This window comes from Scomber japonicus, chromosome 21 (assembly GCF_027409825.1).
Source record: "Scomber japonicus isolate fScoJap1 chromosome 21, fScoJap1.pri, whole genome shotgun sequence".
NCBI classification, from domain to species: domain Eukaryota; kingdom Metazoa; phylum Chordata; class Actinopteri; order Scombriformes; family Scombridae; genus Scomber; species Scomber japonicus.
The window spans coordinates 4,085,602-4,107,221 of NC_070598.1; the positions used below are offsets into that span (position 1 = coordinate 4,085,602).

The following is a 21,620-nucleotide window of genomic DNA, read 5'->3' on the forward strand; positions in this document are numbered from 1 at the left end:
TTCCCTCTTTCTCTCTTTCTTTCCTCCCCCTACCTTCCCTCTTTCCTTCCTTCCTTCCTTGTTTCCTTCCTCCATCCCCCTTTCTTCCTTCCTTCCCTCCTTCCTTTCCTTCCTCCCTCCTCTCTTTCTTTCCTCCCCCTACCTTCCTTCTTTCCTTCCCTCTTTCCTTCTTTCCTTCCTTGTTTCCTTCCTCCATCCCCCTTTCTTCTTTCCCTACTTCCTTTCCTTCCTCCCTCATCTCTTTCTTTCCTTCTCCCTTACCTTCCGTCTTTCCTTCCCTTCCTTAAAAAAACAACCCAAGAGGAAAAAAACCTCACAAGAAGAAGACATTGCTTCATTTTGAGCGTTCACAAGCCAAAAAGAATCAGTTGTAGAGATACAGATGATCTCTTAGGAGTTGTCGGAGTTGAAGGTATAAATAATCACTTCAGCTGCAGTTCTAGTGAAGCAGATATTATTGTGCTACAGGTCAGTGCTCCAAAACTTACTTTTAAACCCCGACTTCTCAAAAATGAAAGTGTGGCATCACTATATAGACACCAAAGTAGCGGTGTTGTAAATTAACTTTAAGCATCAAAACCAGAGAAGATCGTCTGTTCTCATGCACCATAAATAATTAAGTATTTCTCCCCTCTGGAGCCTCTGGTGATTCCCAACTCTACTCTGACACCCCAACTCTGAAAATTAGGCCAACGTGGAAGTAACTTAGAGCTGCATTCTATCAAAAGGCCACCAGGGGGCGACCGTCTCTATACAAGTCAATGGAGAATTCACCAACTTCTCACGTGATTTCTAACCTCAGTAAACGTTTTCAAAATGTGTTTATGGTCTCAATCGCTAGTTTAAAGCCTTCTTCAATGCAGTATGATGTTCATTTGGGACATTTTGGCCTCCCTGATTTTATATGTGACGATAAAGCAGGGTATGCATTAGGGAGGGGCTACGTCCTGATTGACAGGTTGATTGACCAATGTCCTCGAGATCCAGCCCTCGCAACCATAGCAACCTCCCCGCTCCGCCCATGGCCCCGCTTCATGCCCATATAAGTAGAATCCGTGTTTTTATTTTTCCCAGCATGCACCTGAAATTTTCAAGATTCGAAACTATTGGCTTCCGAGCAGCAGTCCACAAACCAATGGGTGACGTCAAGGATGTTACGTCCATTTCTTTTATACAGTCTATGGTATAAGCTAAATAAGGAGTTTTTAACTGTAAATCATGCAAAAATATTCCAGTAGAGCCCAAGGACATAAACACAGACCTGTGAAAGTTGCTGATGAAACGCTCCCTTTAAATAGAATAATTTTCCAATGTCAAAAAAGAAGCGGTGCTAATGATAGTCGGCCCCAATGAAATATAAATTTAAAAGTGTGAATCTAAAAAGGAGGACTGCAGAATCTGACAGGAGAATCCACGCTGGGCCCCGATGTGACTGTGATTCACATCTAATGAAACCCTCGGGGCCGGCAGCCAGCATCTGACTCAGGTTACCTAGCTACACACACACACACACACACACACACACACACACACGCCAGGCCACTTGAGCCCCACCATCTCTAATTACAGACAATGAGAGAAAGAGAGAGAGAAGAGAGAGAGTTGGGAAAATGAGGAGAGAGTGAAAGAGAGGATGAGAGAAGAAGAGGAGAAGCCCCAGCTGTTCTGCTTCCTGCTGAATCTCTGAGTTTCCTCCTCTCCAACTCCACCGAAGGGCTTCCCATTAGCCGAGTGAGTCAAACCTGAGATAAAGCACTGAACCTGTGCACAACATCACACTAATTCTGCACCACTAACACTCCAGCCTAAATTAGCAAATCACCAAATTACCAAAAAACACTCCCACCAATTTAAACTACAGCTTACCCATTTCATGATGCGATTAATCCGCGGAGACAGTGGCAGCTTATCAAGCATGCCCAAAGGAATGAAGATCATGAGCTCAGGAGTTGCAGGACTAAGCTAAGACTGATGACTTCTGAGGCGCTGACATGTAACAGCAGGGTGAACAGCGTTTTTTTTGCACGGCTGCAGTCCAGTGTAGTCCAATGCAATATAATGTAATGTAGTGCAGTGTAGAGCAGTGCAGTGTAGTGTAGTGTGCTAACTGAGTCACTTCACGCTCGCTGCACACATCAACACATCGGCCTGTCCCACATGGAGTCATAGGAAAAACTCTTCAGCCGGCAAATTGGGGACTGTTGCGACCAACACAGTCACGCACAGGTTGAGCAAACACAGGCAGGAGGAGGGTGACACACTTGTACTTGTGCATGTGTGCGTGTGTGTGTGTGTGTGTGTGTGTGTGTGTGTGTGTGTGTGTGTGTGTATGCAAACAGACGGTCACATTAAACTGCCCTCTGCAGACATAAATACACGATAGATAAGAGAGAAGAGTGTTTTTTGGCAGCGTGCTAACTGAAGGGACTGATCTTTTTTAACCCTCTTGTTGCCCTCGAGTCAAGGAAGGAAGGAAGGAAGGAAGGAAGGAAGGAAGGATGGAAAGATGGAAGGAAGGAAGGAGGGGAGGAAGGAAAGATGGAAGGATGGAAGGGAGGAAGAAGGAAGGATGGAAGGAAGAAGGGGAGGAAGGAAAGATGGAATGATGGAAGGGAGGAAAAAGGAAGGAAAGGAAGGGAAGGAAGATAGAAGGAAGGAAGGAAGGAAGGGAGGAAGACGGAAGGAAGGAAGGAAGGAAGGAAGTAAAGGAGGTAGGAAGAAAGGAAGGAAAGAAGGAGGACGACAAGAGGGTTAATTAGTTAAAAGTGGAGCTTGATATCAGGTGATTAGGGTTTTGGGGTACTCATGCTAACACACACACACTGCAAAAACTCGGCTTAAAAAAACAAGGAAATAAAGTAATGAAATGAGGAATATATTACTCAAAATAAGCTAAATTATCTGCCAACAGAACAGGAACATTTGACTATATATATCTAGCCCAGGCGGGGAGTTCTGGTCCTCTGAAATGAAGCCAAGGCGGAATTAACTTAGAACTGCATTCTATCAAAAAGCCACCAGGGGGCGACCGTCTCTATACAAGTCAATGGAGAATTCACCAACTTCTCACTTGATTTCTAACCTCAGTAAACGTTTTCAAAATGTGTTTATGGTCTCAATCGCTAGTTTAAAGCCTTCTTCAATGCAGTGTGATGTTCATTTGGGACATTTTGGCCTCCCTGATTTTATATGTGACGATAAAGCAGGGTATGCATTAGGGCGTGGCTATGTCCTGATTGACAGGTTGATTGACCAATGTCCTCGAGATCCAGCCCTCGCAACCATAGCAACCTCCCCGCTCCGCCTCATGCCCATATAAGTAAAATCCGTGTTTTTATTTTTCCCAGCATGCACCTGAAATTTTCAAGATGGCGCTGCCTAGATTCAAAACTATTGGCTTCCGAGCAGCAGTCCACAAACCAATGGGTGACGTCATGATGTTACGTCCATTTCTTTTGTACAGTCTATGGTCTGAACATCACTGTCTAATCTTAAACATTAACTTTTACCTGTTTTGCTTAATTGAAACATGCTTTTTTCTTTGCATGGATCATCACTCCCTGATAATATGACTGTAAGAACTGGTTTATCGCGCCAACATGATTAATAGGCTCATGCAAACAGAGCGAGGGTGAACAAAGGGAGAGCAGCAATTTGGCAGATTAGTCAGGTAGGCTGAACTGGCTTGTTTTGCCACTTAAAAGGACACTGCATTGACTTATAGTCCATTAACACCAGAACTGCAATGATTAATGGATCTGCAGAGAAGATATTTGCCAGCTGAGAAATTAAAATGTGCTAAAATGCTTTCTCAGCTTCTTTAATGTGGATGTTTTCTGCTTTTTTAAAAGTCCTCTATGACCATAAATTCAATATATTTAGGTTTTAGTGACAATTTACTGTTGCATTTGGCTCTTGGGTGTCATTTTAAAGACCAAATGACTAAACAACAGGTGAATTGATAATGAAAATAACATTTAGTTGCAGCCTTAATTGAGGACAGAAGGAAGGAAGGGAGCACAGAGTGAAAGAAGGAACGAAGGAAGGACAGAAGGAAAGGACGACAGAGTGAAGGAAGGGAGGACAGAATGAAAGATGGAAGGCAGGAAGGAAGGAAGCAAGGAAGCACAGATAGAGTGAAGGAAGGACAAATGGAGGCAACGAAGGAAGGACAGAATGAAGGAAGGAAGGACAGAATGAAAGATGGAAGGCAGGAAGGAAAGGAGGACAGAGTGAAGGAAGGAAGGACAGATGGAGGGAAGGAAAGAAGGACAGATGGAGGGAAGGAAGGGAGCACAGAATGAAAGATGGAAAGAAGGAAGGAAGGACAGGCTGAAGGAAGGGAGGACAGAATGAAAGATGGAAGGAAGGACAGATTGAAGGAAGGAAGGACAGAATGAAAGATGGAAGGCAGGAAGGAAGGACAGAGTGAAGGAAGGAAGGACAGAGTGAAGGAAGGGAGGACAGAATGAAAGATGGAAGGCAGGAAGGAAGGAAGGAAGGAAGGAAGGAAGGACAGAATGAAAGATGGAAGGAAGGAAGGAAGGAAGGACAGACAGAGTGAAGGAAGGAAGGAAGGAAGGAAGGACAGATTGAAGGAAGGAAGGACAGAATGAAAGATGGAAGGCAGGAAGGAAGGAAGGAAGGAAGGAAGGAAGGAAGGGCGGAAGGAAGGGAGGACAGAATGAAAGATGGAAAGAAGGAAGGAAGGAAGGAAGGGAGGACAGATGGAGGGAAGAAAGGAAAGACGGAGTGAAAGAAGGAAGGAAGGAAGGAACTAGAAAAGTAATGAATTATAATAAGTAAGATGATGAAGTCATTGTAACAGTTAGATTACTTATTACATGTTAAACAGAGTAACTAGTAATCTGAGTCCTAATAATCTGACGAGGGAGAGCGAGAGATTAGTCTGACATCATTAAAGGATAAGGTTGCTAATGTTCTCTATTTTTATTCCTGTAATCAAAATCCACTAATTTGTTCTTCCGGTTCCGTCACCGCCCCCCCCCCCCCCCCTCCCCCCTTATTGGAGAAAACCAGGTCAAAAATATATGCGCTCATTTTTAAGAAGGCTTAATCATTTCCTAAAAAAAAAAAAAAAAAAAAAAAAACCCAGCTGGTCTTTGTAGCTTTTAGCGAACGTGAAACAAAAGTAAGTAGTGCTCTTTTTAAGGGATTATTTTTTCCGGCGGCGCATTAATACGCAGTTTGTGCTCTCGTGAGTATTTACAAGCACGTGCATCACAGAGGAGTCACGCAGGGCTGAAGACGGGCTCATTCATTTATTTTAAATGTTTTATGTTAAAAGTATAAAATATGTTAAATGTTTCATAAACTTTATAGTTTATAGCTTCCTGTTTTTATCTGTTTTATTATATTCTAGTTTAAGCTTCCTGTTTTCCTTGAGTCAAGGAAGGAAGGGAGGAAAGAAGGAGGGAGGAAGGAAGGAGAGAGGGAGGAAAGAAGGAAGGAGGGGAGGAAGGTGGGAGGGAGGAAGGTGGGAGGTGGGAGGAAGGAAGGAAGGGAGGGAGGGAGGAAGGAAGGGAGGAGGGAGGGAAGGAAAGAAGGAAGGAAGGACAGAAGGAAGGAAGAAGGGGGGATGGAGGAAGGAAAGAAGGAAGGGAGGAAAGAGAGAGGAAGGAAAGAAAGAGAGAAGGAGGGAGGGAGTAAGGAAGGAAGGAGGGAGGGAAGGAACGAAGGAAGGAAGGAAGAAGGGGGGATGGAGGAAGGAAAGAAGGAAGGGAGGAAAGAGAGCAGAAGGAAAGAAAGAGAAAAGGAGGGAGAGAGGAAGGACAGAAGGAAGGAAGGAAGGAAGGAAGGAAGGAAGGAAAGAAGGAACAGTCAAAACAGACGTGGTCAATTTGACCCGGGAGGACGACAGGAAGGTTAATTTAATTTCACATTTAACACTTACTAGTGTTTCTTAGTACTTCCTGTTCCCTTTGACATTAATTAGAGCTGCTTACGATAAATGATGCTCTATTCAAATATTGACAACTCATAAAATGCTTCCAGTAAAAAAAAAAGTTGGAGAAAAACAGGTCAAATTATCAACGTTTCTAGAGTCTGAACATAAAGATGAAACGTTTCCAGATTAAAATGAGCTCTAATCATCGTCTCATCTCATTTCCTTTACCGAGGGGCTTCTGCTTTAAACACAGTTCAAACTGTTTGAGGGAGGGAGGGAGGGAGGGAGGAAAGAAAGGAAGGAAGGAAGGAAGGGAGGAAGGACGGAAGGAAGGAAGGAAGGAGGGAAGGAGGATAGGAGGATAAGAGGATAGGAGGATAGGAGGGAAGGAAGGAAGGAAGGAAGGAAAAGAGGACAGGAAGGAAAGAGGGAAGGAAGGAAGGATGGAAGAAAGGAAAATAAGACATGAAGGAAGCAAGGAAGGAAGGAAGGAAGAAAGAAAGGAAGGAAGGAAGGAAGGAAGGAAGGAAGGAAGGAAGGAAGGACAGAGGAAAGAAGGAAGGAAGGAAGGAGGGAAGGAGGATAGGAGGGAAGGAAGGAAGAAAGGAAGGAAGGAAGGAAAAGAGGACAGGAAGGAAAGAGGGAAGGAAGGAAGGATGGAAGAAAGGAAAATAAGACATGAAGGAAGGAAGGAAAAGAGGATAGGAAGGAAGGAAGGAAGGAAGGAAGGAAGGAAGGAAGGAAGGAAGGAAGGAAATGAAATGCTTTCAGTAAAAAAAAAAAGTTGGAGAAAAACAGGTCAAATTATCACCGTTTCTAGAGTCTGAACATAAAGATGAAACGTTTCCAGATTAAAATGATCATTAACTGTCGTCTCATCTCATTTCCTTTAACACACAGTCGCTTCTGTGTCCGCCGCGGCTCGCCGAGGGGCTTCTGTGTCCGCTGCGGCCCACCGAGGGGCTTCTGTGTCCGCTGCGGCTCGCCGAGGGGCTTCTGCTCTAAACACAGTTCAAACAGTTTGAGCAGTTCTGCATTGAGCTGATCATCCATCGTGTAGTCACATGCTCATCTGTCTGTATACTGTACAATCTCTACAGGAAGGGGGGGAGGAGGGGGGAGGGGGGGGCGTCCACAATAAAACACCCACCGGGGGCCGATTGCTTGCGTCCGCTTGATCCCCTGACTCACTTTGTAATGATTGCTTCTCTCGGTAAAGAGATTTAAATCTGCTTCAGCCTTTCCACCAATCCAGGATTTAGAGTGAAAGAAATGACGGACATGAAACAGGAGCTGTCAAAAGGAGACGTGGTAGTGGGGAAAGGGGAAGAGAGAAGCTGTCTGCAAGGGGGGGTTGAGACCCAAAAAAAGGGGTCAAAAGATGACTGAGAGAATAAAAAAAGAATATTATAGTTTTCCCTTATTTCTTGCAGTGTTGTTGGATAATATGAGCAATTAATCTGCTTTAAAGTGAAACACGAGCCATCAAAAGCTTCGTCTATATACTTTAGGAGACGTGGCAGTATGAAGGGTTCCCAACCTGAGGATTGAGACCCAAAAAAGGGTCGCAAAATGACTGAGATTACAAAAAAAGACATATTTAAGATGTATTTCCTTATCATTTTCCCTTATTTCTTGCAGTGTTGTTGGATAATCTGAGATGTTCAGAGAGGAAATAAACTGATATTGCTTCATTTTAACAGAAGAAAAGCCACCATACAGTGTATAATATGCAATTAATCTGCACTAAAGTGTCACAGGAGCCATCAAAAGCTACGTCTCTATACTTTAGGTAGTATGAAGGGTTCCCAACCTGAGGATTGGGACCCAAAAAAGGGACCCAAAATGACTGAGATTACCAAAAAAAGCCATATTTAATATGTATTTTGTTTGTGCCAACCTTCCTTATCATTTTTCCCCTATTTCTTGCAGTGTGGTTGGATAATCTGAGCTGTTCAGAGAGGAAATAAACTGATATTGCTTCATTTTAACAGAAGAAAAGCCAACATACAGTATATAACATGACAAAAATCTAATCAATCTGCCCTAAATTATCTAATCATCAGGTTTCAAAGAGCATTTAAGTGCATGAACAAACTCTTTCAAACAGAGAAAGCCGACCTCGCAGATTGTATTTCAGCCTCGTGAGCATCGATGCCTTTTTCCCCTCTTTTTCCAACGGGACTAAAAAAGGGAAAAAGCATGCAACAACAACAGTCCCGCATGAATCCGCATGATTAAAAAACTAAGCTCTACTTATATTAGGTGCAGTTCAGAGGGTAAAGGGTAAAGGGCCTACGTAAACAGGATATAGATTGTGACACGATTGCTGTCGAAACCGAACGCAGCGAGGAAGCAAAGAGTGCAAAAAAAAACAAAAAAAAACTAGAACAAGCCAGCAGTACAAGTAATATAATATCGCTCTGGATAAAGGAATAAGCCGCTGATACACACAGAAACAAGGACAGGTTGTGTGTTAATTTTTTTTTTTTTTTGTTGTTTTGTTTTTTTACCTTTGGCTTCTTAGGCATGCTCGTCCTCCCACAAAGCTCGGGACACCTGTGTCGCCTCTCTCCGTTCCACAGCGACTGTAATGAATTATGCAAATCCCCTGGTTTTTGTTCAGAGTACCATGACCCAAGGGTGCAAGCAGCTGACGCCTGGCATAAAAAAAGCCAACCTCTCTCTTCTGCCTCAGTCACAAAAAAAAAAAAAAAAAAAAAAAAAAAAAGGGATAACAGTGACTGACTGGGCTTTGCGCTCTTAAATACAACCGGTGTCGCCACGGTGATATCTAAAAGGAGAGGAAATGAGATGCGGCCATCCTCAAGAGCTCTTCCAACAGCAAATGTCATGCCTCATGTGGAGTGAAGCCGAGTCCCACACACACACACACACACACATGCATGAATGGACACGCACACACACACACACACACACACACACACACACACACACACACACACACACACACACACACACACACACACACACACACACACAGAGTCTAGTGTTTAAGCTCTGCGGTGTCATGGTTAGCGCTCAAGTGTTTTTCTTGCTGGCCGGGCATTAAGCTTTAATTTGATGGTGTGACATCTGTTGCATGGTTAACTAAACTGTATGACGCTGTATGACTATAAGACTGGAAAACACACACCATGTACTACACACACACACACACACACACACACACACACACACACACACCTGACAACTCCACAAACACTATAAAAGCATATTTTTCTCCTCTGTTGGTAAGTTTTAGTCGAGCTGCAGTGGCGGAGCTGATCATTGCCGCTGTAGTAAAACATGTGACCTCCTGCAGCTGTACATCTCCGGCCAGACAGACAGACAGACAGACAGACAGACAGACAGACAGACAGACAGACAGACAGACAGACAGACAGACAGACAGACAGACAGACAGACAGTCAGATAGTCGGGGCAGTAACAGCACCATCTGGAGCCCTAATCCTTAGCCTGGCATTGCCCACCCATGTGATTATGAATGTGGCCCTCAAAAGTCATTAAGCTTATTGGATAGACAAGGAGATACCTGGGATCAGCAGCAGCAGCAGCAGCAGCAGCAGCAGCAGCAGACATGTTTCCTGCAGACTTTCACTATCTGTGTTAGTTTATATAAAGCATGAATGAAGGAGGAGAATGTGTGTTTATCTCTGTCTGACACTTTGAGCTACAATCCATCCAGTTGAATTAACCTTCCTGTCGTCCTCCCGGGTCAAATTGACCCCGTCTGTTTTGACTGTTCCTTCCTTCCTCCCTTGTTCTCTCTTTCTTTCCTTCCTCTCTCTTTCCTCCCTTCCTTCTTCCATCCCCCTTTCTTCCTTCCTTCTGTCCTTCCTCCCTCCTCCCTTCCTTTCCTCCCCCCCTCCTTATCTCGTTCTTTCCTCCCAGCAAAGTGGATAGAAAAGCATCGATAAAGAAATTAACCCTCCTGTTGTCCTCGAGTAAAGGAAGGAAGGATGGAAGGGAGGAAGGTAGGAGGGAGGGAGGGAGGAAACAAGGAAGGAGGGAGGAAGGGAGAAAGAAAAAGAGGAAGGAAGGAAAGAAGGACAGAGGAAAGAAGGAAGGGAGGAAGGAAGGAAGGAAAGAAGGAGGGAGGGAGGAAGGAAGGAAAGAAGGACAGAGAAAAGAAGGGAGGAAGGAAGGAAGGAAGGAGGGAAGGAAAGAAGGTGGGAGGGAGGGGAGGAAGTAAGGAAGGACAGATGGAAGAAAAGAAGGAGGGAAGACAGGAACGAAAGATGGAAGGAAGTAAGGAAATATGGAAGGAAGGAAGTAGGAAAAGAAGACAGGACGCAAATATGGAAGGAAGGAATGAAAAAAGACAGTGGGCCAGATTGGACCCCTTGGTGGGCCAGTTCTGGGCCACGGGCCGCATGTTTGACACCCCTGCTCTATGGGCTCAATGCATCCATGGAGCATGCTCAGTAGAGACTTCCACTAGCTATAATGCTAACTTGCAGTTTCTCCCTGCAGCGAACATGAATGAGGATAAAATGATTAAAATGGAGCGTCTCTTCTTGACTTCCTGAATGTTATCAGACTGAACCGATCAGTCACTTTGCAGGTTGTGACCCTCAAAAATAAATCATCAGCTGATTTACAGACTTTCTCTCTTTGTCTGCGAAGTCATGTGACGCTGATCACGCTCTGCCATTTTGACCAGGTCTCCTTTGGAAATAGAGATAATGTGTCTCAAGAGACTTCCTGTTAAAGTTAAATAAATGAATGAATATCATGGGGGGGGGAATTGCCATTAAATCTTCTGATCACATTAATGCTCCTGAGGGAATAAACCCTTTCAATTTTACTGCATGTCCTCTGAATTTGAGAAGCTGCCACATGATTATAGATAATTAAATAATTCCACATGATCTGCTACACAAAATTATATTTCTCTTTTATGTCTTTTTTCTCCTAATATTAGATTTTTTTTCTTGTCAAATAGCCTGAAGGTCTAAAAAATTAATTAAAATGAAACAATCTGTTTGAACTGGTTACATTTTTTGCACTTTCCTGCTCTGAGGTGTCACAATTAGGCTTTGTTTTAACAGATTTTTATATCTATTCTTGTGTGATTGTCAGGATATTTACATTTTTAGGGCAACAAATGGAAAATCTCTATTATCAGTCCTCACACACACACACGCACACACACACACACACACACACACACACACACACACACACACACACACACACACAGAGCTCAATGAAGCTGACAAACCCAAGACGGATCGGCAGGGAGTTCTGGTCCTCTGAAATGAGGCCAACGCCGAAGTAACTTAGAGCTGCATTCTATCAAAAGGCCACCAGGGGGCGACCATCTCTATACAAGTCAATGGAGAATTCACCAACTTCTCACTTGATTTCTAACCTCAGTAAACGTTTTCAAAATGTGTTTATGGTCTCAATCGCTAGTTTAAAGCCTTCTTCAATGCAGTATGATGTTCATTTGGGACATTTTGGCCTCCCTGATTTTATATGTGACGATAAAGCAGGGTATGCATTAGGGCGTGGCTACGTCCTGATTGACAGGTTGATTGACCAATGTCCTCGAGATCCAGCCATCGCAACCATAGCAACCTCCCTGACCCCACCTCATGCCCATATAAGTAGAATCTGTGTTTTTATTTTTCCCAGCATGCACCTGAAAATTCCAAGATGGTGCTGCCCAGATTTGAAACTATTGGCTTCCGAGCAGCAGTCCACAAACCAATGGGTGACGTCACGCATGTTACGTCCATTTCTTTTATACAGTCTATGCTTTTATCTCATATTTTCTGGCTCGGTTTACCTTGAACACACCACAAAGACAACAGTAAACAAACCGCCAGCATGTACAGTACGATCATTTCCTGTTTGAGTCTCTAATCCAAAAACCATGCATGTGCAGAACTGCTGATTGTAATAAGCTCCATCATATTACAAGACTGCAAAAAAAGTATAGTTTATTATCATTTTTAACAAGCGCTGCAGTAATTTGAAGGCTCTCAACTTTCAGGCCGTGTGTGTGTGTGTGTGTGTGTGTGTGTGTGTGTGGGAGCAGCGATGATCAAGTTCAATGTGAGGACAGAGAGCAGGGCTCGCAGTGCTGCAGCATCACATATGCGCCATATGGGAGGGTTGAGGAAAAAGTGGAGCATCGTTTCCCTCCGGAGGAGAACACAGAAGTACATCTCTATTTATGCACACGTGCACATGTACATATAACAAACAGGACGGGGATGCAAAGTTATCGCTGCGTTAAAAAAAGTGCCTGTTGAAGGGGGAGCACAACATATGGTGGTCCACACACACACACACACACACACACGCACACACACACACACACACGGGACGATTTAGCCTCAGGTTCATCACACCATCCATGACTGTGTGACATTTGCACCTGACGTACAGTAGCTCCACACATTGCATAACAAAAGAGGCTGAGCTGACTCCACAATCAAAGAGAGAGAGAAAATGTTTTAAAGTCTGCAGACAGAAACTCTGTAGTAAACTATAACTCCATCCTCTCCTCTCCTCTCCTCTCCTCCTCCTCCTCCTCCTCTCCTCTTCTCTGCCCCTCCCCCCTCTTTTCCCCCCCAAGTAGCTGATTTCATCCTCGCAAAGCCACTCTCACTCTAATCTCCCCTGATCCGTCTGCGCTGGCAAAGAATCAGATATCAAACTCACACACACACATTAAAAAAAAAAAAAATGGAGACATGGATAGATAGATAGGAAATACTGGATTTATCTGCTGTTATCATTATTATTATTATTATTATCATTATTTTTATGACTATTATCAAACAGCTGTGCACTTTCTTAGAGATCCAGCTTTTCTGTTTAACGTCATCTTCCTTGTAACACAGGCAGAGTTGGCAGACTGATAACCAGATTTCATAAAGTAGGCATGTAGTAGCTTGTAGTTATATAATACCTAAATCTCTAAGCCTCTCTTTGGAATAACCACTGGGCACAGGAGCATCAAAAACCAGTGGAAATGTACCGCTACAGTCTTCTATAATCTGCTAAACTGGAAGATCTTATCGATAGCGATGCACGTCACATGACTTTAAGGTGTTTTCTGAAGAAGTAGTTCAAGAGTAGCTTCTCCTCAAGCACTTACCCATGAGACGTTTTTATTCTTGGCTTGTTTGATCATGGCAACGAGAGCAGGGGGGGGCCTGTTAATTGCAGAGAGGAGCCCCCCACCCCCACCCCCACCCCCTCCCCTCCTCCTCGGTAGGTCTCTCAGCCCCGCAGCCTGTTGCTCAGGCGGGTCTGAGAGGGATCAGAGGTGATGAGCGGAGGGCAAGTCACACTCAGCCATAAGTCATCATCTTCCCTCCGAACCTGCGAGCCTGGATCCAGCATCTAGTCAGGAGGATCAGACCACACCACACTCCGAAGAAGAAAAAAAAGAGGCAAAGTTTTCACCAGACGATCCTGATCATGATCCGAAAAAAGTCAAAGCAGGAATGATCCAGCGGAAGTGTCAGAGAGTCTCAGAGTGTGTCTTCCTCCTGACAGCACAGCACACACTGACCTGCTGGACTGATTATGTATTCACGCCGAGTATGAATATGAAACATCCCAGCAGGTTTTAACCCCGCCCTGCTGAGCCAACAGCACGCGCCCAATAGCGGAGCAGATCTTTGTGGCCGGCTCCCGAGGGTGAGCTTATAGAAGCATTAGGATAAACATACTGATTCCCTGCAGGACAGAGAGACAGACGGACGACCAGGAAGCTTCTCCAATAAACCGGCAGGTCACAAACTTTCACCTCATGTTTCATCTGCTGTGGTTTACTTTCACACTTCTTTTCCATTCAATATCACTCTCTCCATCTCTCTCTCTCTCTCTCTCTCTCTCTCTCTCTCTCTCTCTCTTTTCTCTCTCTCTCTCTCTCTCAGGGGTGCATGTGCATCTTCTCGCCCCGGCTGGCACCTGTTGTCATGGCGCCGCTTTGCTAAGAGACGTGAGTGAGTGAGGAGACGCTCCTCTCTTAAATCTACTCTCTTCCTCTCTCTTACCCTCTAAACCAGGGGGGTCAAATATGCGGCCAGAACTGGCCCACCAAGGGGTCCAATCCGGCCCACTTTCCTTCATGTCTTCCTTCCTTCCTGCCTTTTTTCATTCCTTCCTTCCATATTTCCGTCCTGTCTTCTTTTCCTACTTCCTTCCATCTTTCGTTCCTGTCTTCTTTTCCTTCTTTTCTTCCACCTGTCCTTCCTTACTTCTTTCCTTCCATATTTCCGTCCTGTCTACTTTTCCTACTTCCTTCTTTCCTTCCTTCCTTCCTTCCTTCCTTCTTTCCTTACTTCCTTCCATCTTTCGTTCCTGTCTTCTTTTCCTACTTCCTTCCATCTTTCGTTCCTGTCTTCTTTTCCTTCTTTTCTTCCATCTGTCCTTCCTTCCATATTTGCATCCTGTCTTCTTTTCCTCCTTCCTTCCTTAATTCCTTCCATCTTGACTTCTCTTCCTTCCTTCCATCTTTTTAATGATCCGGCCCACATCAGATCAATGTGGCCCTTGAATGAAAATGAGTTTGACATCTCTGCTCTAAACTCACTTAATCTCATCTTTAAAACTAACCCTTCCTTCTCTGACTCCTCTTCTCTTCTCTTCACCTCCTGCTCTTCTTCCTCTCTCGGCTCGTCTTTTATCGCCCGAGTCGATCCGGATTACTTGTAAAAGATCAGTGGAGAGTTTTGATGTTATCCTCGCTGATTTGAGTGGCTGCACTTAAATGGAATTGATCCACAAAGAAACCAAAGATCCAAAGAAAATACTACAAACATGACAAAAGGTGCCTGTTGTCTGTAGTTTTTTAACCCTCCTATTGTCCTCGAGTCAAGGAAGGAAGGGAAAAAGGAAGGAAGGACAGACGGAGGAAGGAAGGTAGTAGGGAGGGAGGGAGAAAGTAAAAGAGGAAGGGAGGAAGGACTGGAGGAAGAAAGGGGGATGGAGGAAGGAAAGAAGGAAGGGAGGAAAGAGAGAGGAAGGAAAGAAAGACAGATGGAGGGAGGGAGGGATGGAGGGAGGACGGACAGACGGAAGGAAGGAAGGAAGAAGGAAGGAAGGAAGGAAGGGAGGAAGGAAGGAAGGGAGGAAAGAAGGAACAGTCAAAACAGAAGGGGGTCAATTTGACTCAGGAAGACGACACAAAGGTTAAAGGAGAAAAGGTGTTTTGTGTAATTTTTAGATGTGCATTTTCGTAAATGAAGGAAGGAAGAAAGGGAGGAAGGGAGGAAAGGAAAGAAGGAAGGTAGGAGGGAAGGGGGGGGAAAGGAGGAAGCAAGGAAAGGAAAGAAGGAATCTGGGACTTCAGGTTTTTAAAGAAAGACTCGTTACAGCTCCTGATCCATTTTTAACGTCTGCCGCTCTAATTAATTGTCTCTATCCATCTGGGCCGGCAGCCCTCCTCTGGCGAGCAAGGTTGTCCGCATCCCTCCGCCGTTAATTGGCCTCAAAGAACATCTGCTGCTGTTTTAAAGTGATGCTCGGCTTCGGCTCCCCCCCCCCACGTCCCGTCTGAGGAGCCAGTTTTAGCGGGAGTGAACCGAACGCACGCAAAGCTCATCATTCATCTCTCTAATGACGGCATGATCGTCTACTTTCATGCAGGTTTTTATACAGTCTGTGAGGTTGTTAGTGGATGGAAGTTACACAAATACGCTCAATATACAGTAAAGAGTTAGACTTCTTGTAAAGGTAAGTCTGAAGTAGTTAAAGCGAGTTCGATAACTGCCAAACAATAAAGTGCTCAAATCATAAATACATGCAAAAAAGAAGGGAAAGAAGAAAAGAAAGTCACCTAAGCATTCATGACCCTTCGCAATATTTGTTTATTTAATTATTATTATGTGAATATAATGACAAAGTGGGTAAAAGTTAAATAACAGAAAAGCTAGAACAGCCTGGTAAGTTCAGAAAATCATATATTTCACTCTGATGACATATTGTGATATTACGACATCCAAAATCTAAGACAATGTCTAGTCTCATATCATGATATTGATATAATTTCAATATATATGATTCTTTGTAAAGATGATTCAGGGTTAGAGGTTAGAGGTTAGGAGATAAATGAGATGAGAAAGACAATAAGTTAAAGTGTGTATCTGTAGTTTTGGTATCAAACTGAACAAAACATCAACTAAACACCAGCAGCAAAAGTCTCTACTACACACACACACACACACACACACACACACACACATTTCCTCTCAAAGCCATGTGTCGTAGTATAACGTAACAACGCTAATAAATGGAACCGCTGGATAGATTGTGCCAGAAACTGCAAGCCTCACAAAAAACGGATGACGGCACACCAGCCCGCAAAAAGCAGCTGCTTTCCACTGATAGCAGCGAAGCAGCCAACATGACGTGCTGAAGAGAGAGAGAGAGAGAGAGAGAGAGAGAGAGAGAGAGAGAGAGAGAGAGAGAGAGAGAGAGAGAGAGCAGCTCTACCTTTTAGATCTCTTAGCCCTTCTGTTGTCCTCAGGTCAAGGAAGGACAAGAGGAAGGAGAAAGGGAGGAAGGAAGGAAGGAAGGAAGGAAAGGAGTAAGGACAAAAAGAGGAAGAAATTTAGGAGAGAAGGAAAGAAGGAAAGGAGTAAGGAGGGAGGGAGGGAAGAAAGGAGGAAGGGAGGAAGGGAGGAAGGAAGGAAAGGAGTATGGACAAAAAGAGGAAGGAATTTAGGAGAGAAGGAAGGAAGGAAGGAAGGAAGGAAGGAAGGAAGGAAGGAAAGGAGTAAGGAGGGAGGGAGGAAGGAAGGAAAGGAGTAAGGATGAAAAGAGGAAGGAATTAAGGAGAGAAGGAAGGAAGGGAGGAAGAAAAGGAGTAAGGATGAAAAGAGGAAGGAATTAAGGAGAGAAGGAAGGAAAGGAGGAAGGAAGGAAGGAAGGAAGGAAAGGAGTAAGGATGAAAAGAGGAAGGAATTTAGGAGAGAAGGAAGGAAAGGAGGAAGGAAGGAAGGGAGGAAGCAGCCAACATAACATGCTGAAGAGTGAGAGGGAGAGAGAGAGAGAGAGAGAGAGAGAGAGAGAGAGAGAGAGAGAGAGAGAGAGAGAGAGAGAGAGAGAGAGAGAGAGAGAGAGAGAGAGAGAGAGAGAGAGAGAGAGAGAAAGAGAGAGAGAGAGAGCGAGACACAGTAAAATGAACATTTGCCAGAGCCAGCTAATGACTTCACATGTCCATCTCTCTCATGCAGCAGGCTGTTAAAACCGCAGACTCTTAATAAAACATATTGAGTGCCAGCGATTAAAACCGTACCTGTACATCTAGTAAGAAAGCACAATGCAGGTATTTTATTATGGCGAGGTTTTCCGTAACATTTTGGAAACACTTAGAGAGGAATATTTAGGTGATTGAGGACTGAGTGTTACAGTCTAAGATGTTGTTCTCCTTACTGTGATTAATAATCCTATTTCTGGGCTTCCACATAAATCCATTTAAATAGATAGAAAGCATACTGCCAAATATTATGCAAAGTATAACCATAGACTGTATAAAAGAAATGGACGTAACATCCGTGACGTCACCCATTGGTTTGTGGACTGCTGCTCGGAAGCCAATAGTTTCTAATCTAGGCAGCGCCATCTTGAAAATTTCAGGTGCATGCTGGGAAAAATAAAAACACGGATTCTACTTATATGGGCATGAGGCGGTGCCATGGGCGGAGTGGGGAGGTTGCTATGGTTGCGAGGGCTGGATCTCGAGGACATTGGTCAATCAACCTGTCAATCAGGACGTAGCCACGCCCTAATGCATACCCTGCTTTATCGTCACATATAAAATCAGGGAGGCCAAAATGTCCCAAATGAACATCATACTGCATTGAAGAAGGCTTTAAATTAGCGATTGAGACCATAAACACATTTTGAAAACGTTTACTGAGGTTAGAAATCAAGTGAGAAGTTGGTGAATTCTCCATTGACTTGTATAGAGACAGTCGCCCCCTGGTGGCCTTTTGATAGAATGCAGCTCTAAGTTACTTCCTGGTTGGCCTCATTTCAGAGGACCAGAACTCCCCGCCTTAGTATAAACTGATTGATACTGGACTTTTGAGGCAGATATTGATTAAAATTTGACAGTTATGGCAATCCATTAACGACAATAAGTATAATATTAACCTGATGATATTTCATTTTTCATTACCCTCCCTTAAGTACTACTGTATGCACTATGGTTTCCGGTGGTACTGGCATAAATGTGCCTTAAGGTGATTCTGTCTAAATTTTGTTTGGTATTCTCACCTTTATTGGACAGATGATTGCATAGACAGACCGGTAATGAGTAAAGAAAAAGAGTGGAGGTGTATGACATGCAACGAGGCTTCAACTGAACCTTGTATGTTGCTGTTATGTGTTGTGAATCTCGGTTACTGTACTACGATGCCAACAGTCAGACATTTTCAAAGCAGTCAAGCAGAAAGCAAATCCATAGTGACATTTATTGTAGTGTGACATTACAAACTGGAAAACCCTCATCCATCATCACCATCATCACCTTCCACATAATACTGCTTTTAGGGAGTGAGCTGCATCTTCCCCCCCCCAAAAATGACTTCACCATTTCCAGACCAGTGAGGATTTTAAAGCTGAACTGAACCGAGGTCAGTGCGCACCAAATTCAGCACACAGTCTAACTGACATCAGTGTTTCCAGGCTGGAGAGCAGCTATATAGTCTAACATAAGCCCCTTCGTAGAGATATATATCACACTTTCCAGTCCCACAGTGAGGTGATTCTTCATTATGTAAAAACAGTGAAAATCAACCTAAATCTGAGACATTCCTGAGGGCCTCTGTGGCCAATTAGCCGCTCGTTTTCCGGACATTTCCACATTCTCCGGAGAAGTGAAGGAACGCTCGACTGCTGCCAAGGACAAGGGGGAGTCCTGCTCCAGTCTGGCCCGACTCTCCTCCCCGGGTGAGCATCCCAGTGCCTGGAAAACTGGGAATTCCAGGTCAGACATTTGCCAGGGGAGATTAGCTCACCACTAGAACACAAAAGCTCAGTATTTTCCGGGAAGAATTACAGTCTTCTGTGTAATACTCCGCTGTTACTCCGCCTTTTCTCAGTAATGATGTGACGCAGCAAATCGACTTATATCTCAATGTTTTGCTCAATGCTTCCTTCCTTCCTTCTTTACTTCCTTCCTTCCTCCCTGCCTCCCTCCTTTCCTTCCTTCTTTCCCTCCATCCTTCTTTCCTTCTTTACTTCCCTCCCTCCCTCCCTCCTCCTTCCTTCCTTCCCTCCGTCCTTCCTTCCTTCTTTACTTTCCTTCCTCCCTCCCTCCTTCCTTCCTCCCCTCCCTCCTTCCTTCCTTCCTTCCTTCCTTCATTTTTTCCCTCCGTCCTTCCTTCCTTCTTTACTTTCCTCCCTCCCTCCCTCCCTCCTTCCTTCCGTCCTTCCTTCCTTCCTTCTTTACTTTCCTCCCTCCCTCCCTCCCTCCTTCCTTCCGTCCTTCCTTCCTTCCTTCCTTCTTTCCCTCTGTCCTTACTTCCTTCTTTACTTCCCTCCCTCCCTCCCTCCCTCCCTCCTTCCTTCCTTCCTTCCTTCTTTACTCCCCCCCCCCCCCCCTCCTTCCTTCCTTCCTTCCTCCCTGCCTTCCTGCCTCCCTTCCTCCTTTCCTTCCTCCCTTCCATCCATCCTTCCTTCCTTCAAAGTCTTCTCCTAAATGCCATTGTTTTTCTTTTTTTGTCATTGACTCATTAAGAAATTGAATAAAAACTTCAAACTGGGAATTCCAGGTCAGACATTTGCCAGGGGAGATTAGCTCACCACTAGAACACAAAAGCTCAGTATTTTCCGGGAAGAATTACAGTCTTCTGTGTAATACTCCGCTGTTACTCCGCCTTTTCTCAGTAATGATGTGACGCAGCAAATCGACTTATATCTCAATGTTTGCTGAGCAGATCGGGACAAAATTTCTCCAATACCTCCTCGGAAAAGAACACTAGACCCCCATGTCAGCCAAACGGATTAGCATAACATCATACATAGCAAAGAAATGTATTCTGCTGAACTGGAACAAACAACAACCTCCAACCCTGCATTCCCATGAGCCTCAGCTGCACTGCAAACAGTAAACATCAGCATGCTAGCATCGCCAGTTGTTGTGTCTCAGATCTCGTACTTCTCTACTTGCACTTCTTAAAGCTGCAGTTGGTAAGTCTTATAAAAGTAACTTTTTGTCATATTTGCTAAGACTGTCACTAAAGTAAAGACAACATTACATGAAACTAGTAATCTGTAAAAAAAACAAAAAAAAAAAAAACAGGCTCATTTAGCCCCGCCTACTGCTCCTACTGCAAACTGCCAGAATCCACTGCGGCCGGAAAAAAGACCCAATCAGAGCCAGGATTGTGTCTGATGGAGTGTCTGTCAATCACTGCTCACGCAAACAGGCCCCTCCCCCTTCCTCCTCACAGGCCCCTCCCCCTTCACAGGCCCTTTCCTCCACACAGGCCCCTCCCCCTTCCTCCTCACAGGCCCCTCCCCCTTCCTCCTCAGCTCGGTCAAGCTCATATCTCTAGTTTCTAGGTAAGGTATAGCCATGTGAAAGTCACTGTAAAGCATTTTATATCTAGCTGTGTGGAGTATAGCTCATGTATTACCGATCGCGTGCACGTGGTCGCGTGCACGTCAGCCTCCTCTGGGGGAGGGACTTTGGAGGCAGGGCAGGAGTTCAGTGGAGAGGGAGGGGGAGGGATCTGACAGTTGTACTTCTTCAAATTTGATGCTAAGTCCTCTCTCTTCTCAAAGTTACCAACTGCAGCTTTAACGTTCTGAGTGCATGTATGGAAACATGCAGCACGCACTATGAGAACCTGGATGGTTTCACTCTAGCAGTCAGAAAGTTGAGTGTGGAACTATGGACACTTCTCACCTTTAATGGTCGAAATGTGCGAACTATGCAAAGTAAGTACATGAAGTACATCAGTGTGCTAAGGAAAGGAGGGAGGAAGTAATTTGAGACACTGCGAGTGTGTTTATGCATTTAGTTCAACATATCGCCGTGTTTATAGCTCATATACACACCATCACAACACAAAGCTGCAGATACACTTTGATGTTAACCCTCCTGTTGTCCTCGAGTCAAGGGAGGAAAGGAGGGAGGATGGAAGGATTAAAGGGAGGAAGAAGGAAGGAAAGGAGGGAGGAAGGAAGGATGGAAGGAAGGATGGAAGGAAGGAGGAAGGAAAGGAGGGAAAGGAGGGAGAAGGAAGGAGGAAGGATGGAAGGGAGGAAGAAGAAAGGAGGGAGGAAGGATGGAAGGGAGGAAGAAGGAAGGAAAGGAGGGAGGAAGGAAGGGGGGAAGAAGGAAGGAAAGGAGGGAGGAAGGAAGGAAGGGAGGAAGAAGGAAGGAAAGGAGGAAGGAAAGGAAGGGAGGACGGAAGGAAGGAAGGGAGGAAGGATGGACAAAAGAAGGAAGGAAGGAAGGTAGGAGGGAGGGAGAAGGAAAGAAGCAAGGAAGGTAGGAGGGAGGGAGGAAAAAAGGAAGGAGGACGGACAAAAGAAGGAACGAAGGAAGGAAGGAAGGTTGGCGGGAGGGAGGAAAGAAGGAAGGAAGGAAGGAAGGTAGGAAGGGAGGAAGCACAGACAAAAGAAGGAAGGAAGGAAGGTAGGAGTGACAGAGAAAGGAAGAACAGTCAAAACAAAGGGGTCAATTTGACCCGGGAGGACGACA

General features: G+C 44.6%; 1 protein-coding gene across 1 annotated transcript in view; it reads right to left on the reverse strand.

Annotated features, from left to right (window-relative positions):
• cacnb2a (calcium channel, voltage-dependent, beta 2a) overlaps positions 1-6,961 on the reverse strand; it is a 36,803-nt gene extending 29,842 nt beyond the window's left edge. Inside the window, exon 1 of the mRNA XM_053342823.1 lies at positions 6,803-6,961. Coding sequence (XP_053198798.1) covers positions 6,803-6,961 — 159 coding nt within the window. The remainder of the gene's footprint in view (positions 1-6,802) is intronic.
• Between the last annotated feature and the right edge of the window lie 14,659 nt (positions 6,962-21,620).